The 8,394-nt window shown below is 43.9% G+C and overlaps 1 protein-coding gene across 4 annotated transcripts in view; it reads left to right on the top strand.

Annotated features, from left to right (window-relative positions):
• Positions 1-211: 211 nt before the first annotated feature.
• The window catches only part of PSD3 (pleckstrin and Sec7 domain containing 3), a 491,817-nt gene continuing 483,634 nt past the window's right edge, over positions 212-8,394 (top strand). The window contains exon 1 of one of the 4 annotated variants that reach the window (XM_054499657.2): positions 212-464. In XM_054499657.2, the coding sequence (XP_054355632.1) occupies positions 444-464 (21 nt within the window). In that variant the 5' untranslated portion in view covers positions 212-443. Of the gene's footprint in view, positions 605-8,394 lie in introns of all 4 variants that reach the window. The other 3 variants (XM_054499658.2, XM_063668553.1, XM_063668552.1) reach the window with 3 other exon arrangements.

The raw sequence follows: 8,394 nt of genomic DNA, 5'->3' as shown, positions 1-8,394 counted from the left end.
GCGGGCGCGCGGCTGCGGGAGGCAGCGGACTGTCCGGGCCTCTCGAGGGCTGCACTGCGAAGGTGTGGATCGCCTCCAGCCTCCCCCGGAGGCCCCGCCCTTGCCCTGGAGACCCCGCCCCCGCCTCAGAGGCCCTGCCCCCTCCCCCTCCCCGAGGCGTCGGCCCCGCCTCTCCGCCCTCCGCCCTCCGCCCCCCGGGCCCGCCACCGCCGGCCCCGCCTGCGCCGCCTTCGCTTTGACGTTACTGGGGGCCGGGCGGGCGGCCGCAGCGGGCTCGCAGCCTCGCCAGCCTCCGCCAGGGTGCGCGCGGGCCGCCGCCTCTCGGCCGTCCCGGGAGCCCAACAAAGAGCACGCGGCGCTGGCCGCCGGCACTCGCGCCCTGAGGCTGCGGCCCCGGAGCGCCCGGCGGCGATTTCGGCGCGCGGCCGGGCGGGCGATGGAAGATGGAAGGAAGGAGCGCAGCGGTGAGCTACGGGGCCGGGGCGCGGGCGCGGGGTGCGCACGCGGCGCCGCTGTCCGACGTGGGGTTTGTGTTGCTTTGTCGCTGCTCTGTCCCCCAGGATCCCGGGGCCACCTGGGTTTCTGCTGTCTCGATAGGTGCTGGGTACGATTTTCCTCTTCGCGCTTGCTTGCTTTGTGTTTTTTTAGGAGCGCAGCAGGGTCAACTTTGTGGTATTAAGGTTTAGGGGTTTTAGTTCATCCCTCTGCTTTGAAAACCTCAGACTTGGGAGAAAAGCTATCAAAAGAAGGCAACATGAAAGAGGACCTCATATGCCGATTTTTCTTTGCCCAGTCAGCTTGTATTTAGGGACTATCACGTTTCTGTCAGAAAGAAAAAAAAAGACTAAACTAAACAAACTTGAATTGAGCGAGCAAACAGACAAGGGAAGATTATTCGGTGCAATTCCCAGGAGCTTTTACAGATGTTTAAGTCATTCTGTTTTACATGCATTTAACTTTATCCGCCGTTTTCAGCTTTCCGTTCTGGCGAATGATGTTCTGAATTTTTTTTTTTTAAACACATTAACACCGATTAGAGGACGTGGGTTTAGAATGTTGTTGGTGACCTAAATAATAAATGTTTCGTTTTGCCATTCCCCTCGATGTCAAAGGATGTTAAACGCCCACTAGGCAGAGGATGGAATGGGCACCACGATTTCATTTTCTAGACACTGGTTCTCCCGACAGTGGGATCCAGGATTTCCGCTCCAGAATAACTCTTGAGTGGGTCCAGGTGTTGGTGTAGGGAAGACGGAGATCTGGAAAATTACTGTTAAGTGGGATTCTGGCAAAAAATGCCTCAATGCATTCGTTGTAACTGAGTATGTGCAAAGGATTTTGCAAAGCCCGGTAGCCAGGTGAGTAGGATAGGATTTCTGCTTTCAAGAAGCGTGCTTGAGAGCTTGCCTGGGAGAGACTTATGCGTAGGCTACCATGGAGGATCTCAGAGGAAGCTTCTGGCCTCCGGGCTTGGAAGTTCTCAGAGAGGAGCTGGCAGTTATGCTGGACCTGGAAAGGGAGGGGTTGATTGGATTTTTGTGAGATGTGAGGAAAGGATGTCCCCAGCTAAAGGAAAGGAAATTCACTTTCTACCCTTTTCCAAGAAATGATCCTTTCTTTTCTGAGAGTATTTACAAACCAAGAGATTTTCTTTTAAAAAAGTCATGAAATTCCTCTTCAGCAGTTAAAAGTGCAACATGCTCAACATCACCAGTTAAGCAAATGCAAAATAAATTAGCACCTTTTCAACCAGTTTTTAGTGGCTGGCTGGATGTCCTTCCACAACGTTTTTATATCCATCCACAAGTGATTTGTCTTGTTAAATATTTCATTAATAGAAGCTTTTTGTACCAAAAGGAGTAGAGTGGTATCAACAAAAGAGACTTGGATCTGTAGGTAGGACACCTAGCTTAGAGGCTTTGCCACTGACTGGGTGAGTTTTTGCCACTGTCTTGGGCAAATTATTTAACTTCTGTCGCTACAGTTTCCTGGTTGGGTGAGGGGATTAGGTAGATGCTCTTTCAGAGCCTTCTAGCCTTACCATTTGATATTTCCATGTCTAGACACGTTTTATGCATTACTTATTCAGTGACGTACTCTTAATTTCACATTCTAAATATCTGTTTGTGTGTTCTGTGAATGGATCAGCACTCTTATCCTGACCATTGAATGTGGGAGAATGATTAGAGCTACAAAGCTAAAATAACCTTATTAAGGCCAAATTCCATGGTTGAATGTTGTTTTTTTTTTGTTTTTTGTTTTTTTGTTTTTTTAAATGCGAGCATAAGAAGCTTGATTTGCCAATCTTAATGTGTGTCTTCTTTAAAGAAAGTTTTGTTGACACTGCTCATTTCATTTGTGACCAAAGAATAACATGGTACCTTATTATGTACATTGCACTTAAGCAATTCAATTCTGCTTTTAATCAGATACTAGTAATTTAAAAAATTGAGTAACCTTGGAAATTCTTACAGGCTAGTAAATCTTGGGAATTTGGAAATAAAAAAATAAAGTAAGATGGAAGTAGCTCCTTGAAAAAGAAAAATTTAGAGGTACTTTCTGTCAATGGCTCTGCCCTCTTTCTAAAACCTTGATATTTACATATTTGTTTGTCAGCCCTGATGGAAAATTATTTGAGTGGAATTTAGCATAGCATTACATTGAAAAAACATGTCCATGGTACTGCTACTTTTGGAGGTGATTTTTTCGTCTTTTATAGAAATTCAGGTGTGATTTGTCATGCATTATTCATAAACTAAGACACCAGTGTGGTGATAGGTTAATTGCAGTCTTGGTTAAGAGATGCTGAGGCAAAACCATGTGAATATTAAAATGTGTATCTGCTTTGGCTTCAAGACTGGTTTGTTTGAGGTTTACATGGGGTAGTGTCATTTGGACATTATGAAAAGAGTATCTTTGGGTTTGGGTTGGATTGGGAGGTGAGTTATGGATAGTGATCGTTTCCAGTTTTTGGAAATGAATTCAGATGTGATTGAAGTTGAGTCAGACTGTAAAAAATAATCTGGTGACCAAAGTCTGTGGAGTTTAGTATGTGAATCAGGCTTATAGGAGGCTGGGGGTCTAGTGTGACCTTGAATTACTGCTGTTGTGATTCTCACCATTTAGGGGTTCTTCCCGGACCGTCTGGGCCAAGCACAGAGGTCCTTGGCTTCCCTTTGCTAAGAGTGGAGGTGTTTTCACTTTGAATATTGCCTCTCAGTTCTTCCTAGTTCTTTTACAGTTAAACCAGCCTGGCTTTCATTTAGGAGAGTACAGGATCCATGTGAAATTCTCCAGAGCGTTTGTTCGGAGTGCCCATATCTTGACAGCTTGTGTTGTTTGTGATATTGTATGCAGACTCAGAGATTTGCTGGAAAGAATTTAAGTGGTGGCATTATTTTTTCAAAGACTGTTTCTGAGTTACGTTGACCATCTTTCAAGGACATTTTTCACAAGCTCCAAATTAAGTAGTGTTGTAGTGACTGTTGCAATTTACAATGGAGAAAAAGGATAATTTGCAGCATATAGTTAACAAGTTATTCTTAAATCCAAATTACCAAATGTCCATGCCTCATTTGAAAATAAGGCATAACTCAACATTAATAATGAATCTTTGCGTGTGCTATCTTATTTGTATAAAAATAGTGCATGTCCCTGCAGTGCTTGTTTGCTCTACCAAAAGAAAGGTTTTTCACTGCGCCCAGAAGGTCAACAAACTTGGGCCCAGTTGGTGCCTAGTGGGCAGGGACTTTGTTGACACGTCAGGGCACAGAGGTGGCAGAGCATTTTCTCTCTTGGTGACACCGGTGGTGTGAGGGATCCACCCGCTCTTCTCCCCCTCCTTCGTGTCAGGCTGTGGCCATGGTAGACCACTCACTCCTTGAGGCTTACTTTGCAGCAAACAGCCATCTGGTTTGAAATTCCCTTTCCTCTGAGTATACATCAGTGAGATGAATCAGAATGATTTATACATGTTGAAGGATATTTTTAAAAGATTATTATTGGAGTTAGGGATTTAGGATAACTGGCAAAATTAACATTTTGACCTAAGCTGGTGTTCTTTTCTTACATAGTATTTTCACATGGGTCTTCTGAGAAAGCAGCGTTTTCTTTTAAGTTTCATGTTAAGTCCTGATTTTTTTGTTGTTGTTGTTGACACAAGATCTCACTCTGTCACCCAGACTGGAGTGCAATGGTGCAGTCTCAGCTCACTGCAACCTCCGCCTCTCAGACTCAAGCAATTCTCCTGTCTCAGCCTCCCGAGTGGCTGGGACCACAGGTACACGCCACTGCGCCCAGCTTAATTTTTGTATTTTTGGTATAGACGGGGTTTCATCATGTTGCCCAGGCTGGTCTCAAACTCCTGAGCTCAGGTGATCTGCCTTCCTTGGCCTCCCGAAGTTCTGGAATTACAGGCATGAGCCACCAGGCCCGGCCAAGTCCTAACTTTTGGAAAATGCTTATTTCAAGTGATATTTTCCTGGCATGAGACATTTTTACAATCACAGCTAATATTTATTGAGTTCTTACTCGGGTTGTCTCCCTTAGTCCCCATGACAACCCATGAGGTCAGTACTGTCATTATTTCCATTCTGAAGTCAGGAGAGGTTAAGGAACCTACTCAAGATCCCACAGTGAGTAAGTGGCAGAGCTGAGACTTTAAACTCAGGTCGTCCAATTTTCTTAACCACCATTCTGTTTTTATGTCTCAAAGTTAGCATTGCGTGTTGCAGAAACTGAGCTCTTTGCCTCTAATATTTAGATTATTCGAGTCTTGGAATCTGAATATTGGATGACTAATTCATCACCAACCATTATACATTTGTCGGCTTAATAGCGGGACCAGATTTGTTGTTTGGCTCAAGAGGTAGAAATGGTGTAATTAAACAACAACAACAAAACCCCTGGGGTGTCTAAAAGGATCGCTGTAGGACCACATGTAAGGAGTTCCACGTAGTTATATGTCATTAATTGGAATTCACAATAAAGCAGATTAACAAATTAAAATGGAATGTATTTTAATTTCTTTTTAATTTCTAATTTAATTTCTAATTGCATCACCTCAGAGAAGTGATCTAGATGCTTCAACCACAGTGGGTGTTGACACAGTGAAGGCTGCTTTTCCTTGTTATTTCTTCCCACAAGCTGGGGCTTAGAGGTTGTTGAGAAAAGGAGCTTGAAACAATAAGGAGGAGGATGGGGAATGAGCCGAGGGCATTCATAAGATCAGGCGGCAGCTGCTCCCTGTTTCCCTGGCCTTCTGTTCTCAGACCTTTGCTAAGAAAAAGTGAATTATAGAAATCGAGCAGCTTGGTTTTCTTATGCCTATTTGGTCTGTGGACAACAGAAGTAGAAAATTTTAATAGAAGCAGCTATAGCTTCTTTTGTTTGGCCTCTAGGAGATTACTGGTTAAGGGCCAGTGGAACTGCTTTTCTCTGTATATGGAAACTTACATGCTTTTTTGAATGTAGATTTTCAACGACTTGTACTTTCCAAGAAGTTATTTGATAGGCACAGTTTAGATTGAGTCATGGGACACTGGGAGAGGGGAAATTTAGATGTAAGAGTGATGGCACAGATGATGCCATTAGATGGCTGCTGTCTTTGTGACTATATTATTTTCTGGCAAAGTTATATTGGAAAAATGCTGAGAAATTGACAGCAGGTTTTGTGATCTTCCAGAGTGTCTCCTCTGGCTCTGCCTTCATGTCCCTACAAGGTGCAAGTAATGAGTGTTTGAAGAGGCAAGATATTTCTTGAGTCTGAAACTTTGTTTGAATATCAAAGTTACTTTTGGGCAGATTTTTATGTTTTGCCGATTCATTTCTAGTGGCTACAAAAGGTCTGTGAGCCACCTTCCCCACCTGCTGATGCTTATATCTCCCTATAAAAATCTCCCTTGGCCGGGCGCCATGGCTCATGCCTGTAATCCCAGCACTTTGGGAGCCTGAGGCAGGTGGATCGCCTGAGGTCAGCGGAGTTTGAGACCAGTCTGGCCGTCATGGTGAAGCCCTGTCTTTACTAAAAATACAAAAATTAGCCGGGCGTGGTGGCAGGTGCCTGTAATCCCAGCTACTTGGGAAGCTGAGGCAGGAGAATCACTTGAACCCAGGAGGCGGAGGTTGCAGCGAGCAGAGATTGTGCCATTGCACTTCAGCCAGGCAACAGAGGGAGACTCCTTCTCAAAAATAAAAATAAAAATAAAAATAAAAAATCTCCCTTGAAGAAAAATTAACCATTGCTTTCCATGAGCTAATATCTGAAAGTATCAAGGCAGAGACTGAAGTACAGATATTATTATGCTATTCATTTATTCATTCAGCAAATATTAAGTGCTTACCATGTGCTGAGCTCAGTGTACGCTCCAAAAAACCTTGTCCACTGACCTAGGCAAACCTCACTTGGATCATACTAGTGCGAGTCAAACTTCACAATTAGCAAATACTGAAACTACAGTACCTAAGAACTCAGAACTTGTGAACTTTATAGAATCGATGCAGTTACTGCCTGAATCAGCATTGTTCAATAGAGCTTTTACTATGATGGAAATGTCCCATATTTGCCCTGTCCAATAAGATAATCAGTAGCTACATGTGGCTTCTAAGCATGTGAAATGTGGCTAGTGAGATTTAAGAACTGAATTTTAAATTTTATTTAATTTCAGTAATTTAAATAGCTTCAGGCAGCTAGTAACTACTATATTAGTGCAACTTTACAGCAAAAGTGCTTTTTTAATAGATGGCATTATCTGTCCTGGGCTGTCATTTCTTGCTCTCTCTTTATTTATTTTTTTTGAGACAGGGTCTCATTCTGTCGCCAAGGCTGGAGTGCAGTGGCAAGATCTCGGCTCACTGCAACCTCTGCCTCAGGCTCAGGCGATTCTGCCTTAGCCTCCAGAGTAGCTGGGACTACAAGTGTGCACCAATCATGCCTGGCTGTTTTGTATTTTTAGTAGATACGGGGTTTTGCCATGTTAGCCAGGCTGGTCTCGAACTCCTGACCTCAGGTGATCTGTCCCCCCTCAGCCTCCCAAATTGCTGGGATTACAGGCATGAGCCGCTGGGCCCAGCTGGCTGCACTTGACTTTTCGTTGCAAGCTGTAGATGGTTCCCTAATTTCTAGCCCTCTTTGAATATGCCTAGTATCACAGTGAATATTCAGGTGGGCAGTGCTGTATATCAAAGCTAAGGTGTTTTGGGGACACCTGCAGAGCTGTCTTGGAGGCCCAGTTGATTTTCATTGTAGATGAAATTGACAGGAAAAATGCCTGAATAGCATCTATATTGGCAAGGATTGTGCTGAGTTTTAAAGATAGGTAAGTGAAGGTGCCTGTGTCCAGTGGTTAGAAATAAGGAACATTCTAATAAGGCAGTGGAACAGAGGAAAAAGGTCTTACTCTTTATCCCCAAATACTGTGTAGTGACAAGTCTGGAAAGTAGACAGTCACATTCGCAGGCTCCAGGATTTCTTCAGAGTTAGCCACGTAGGAATAGTCTTGAGGATAGCAGTGTGAAATTCTCATGGTTAGACCTCTGTTGAAATACATTTTAATTTTGAGTTTTGTAATTTGCGGTGGAACCACAATATCAAGGCATAACAATACAAAAGTGTGGGGATAGGAAGAGGAGAAAGAATGACATCTATTTAGTATTTATTATGAGCTAGGTACTATGTGAAACATAGTATGTGTGAGTGTGTGCATGCATGCATCTGTATGTATTTATATATTCTTTTTTTTTTTTTTGAGATGGAGTTTCGCTCTTGTCACCCAGGCCGGGGTGCCATGGCGCGATCTCGGCTCAGTGCAACCTCTGCCTCCCGGGTTCAAGTGATTGTCCTCCCTCTGCCTCCCGAGTAGCTGAGATTACAGGCACGTGCTACCACACCCAGCTAATTTTTGTATTTTTACTAGAGATGGGGTTTCACCATGTTGGCCCAGGATGGTCTCAATCTCTTGACCTCGTGATTCGCCTGCCTCGGCCTCCCAGAGTGCTGGGATTACAGGCGTGAGCCACCGCACCTGGCCTGTATATCCTTTATAGTATTGAAAGGTAGGTGGTGTCTCCATTTTCAGAGGATGAAATTGAGGCTCTTGGAGATTAAATGGGATCCTTTTTTTAAACAACTTTATTGAGATAGTCACATACTATACGATTCACTCATTTAAAGTGTACATTCATTGATTTTTAGTATGTTCATGGAGTTGTGCACCCATCACCATAGTCAATTTTAGAGCATATTCATCACTTCTAAAACAAAGCCCAGGCCAGGCACAGTGGCTCACACCTGTGATCTCAGTACTTTGGGAAGCCAGGGTAGGAGGATCTCTTGAGCTCAGGAGTCTGAGACCAGTCTGGGCAACGTAGTGAGACCCCTTTAATAGCAAAAAAATT

This window comes from Pongo pygmaeus, chromosome 7, assembly GCF_028885625.2.
Source record: "Pongo pygmaeus isolate AG05252 chromosome 7, NHGRI_mPonPyg2-v2.0_pri, whole genome shotgun sequence".
NCBI lineage: Eukaryota > Metazoa > Chordata > Mammalia > Primates > Hominidae > Pongo > Pongo pygmaeus.
This window is presented reverse-complemented; position numbering and strand designations above follow the sequence as displayed.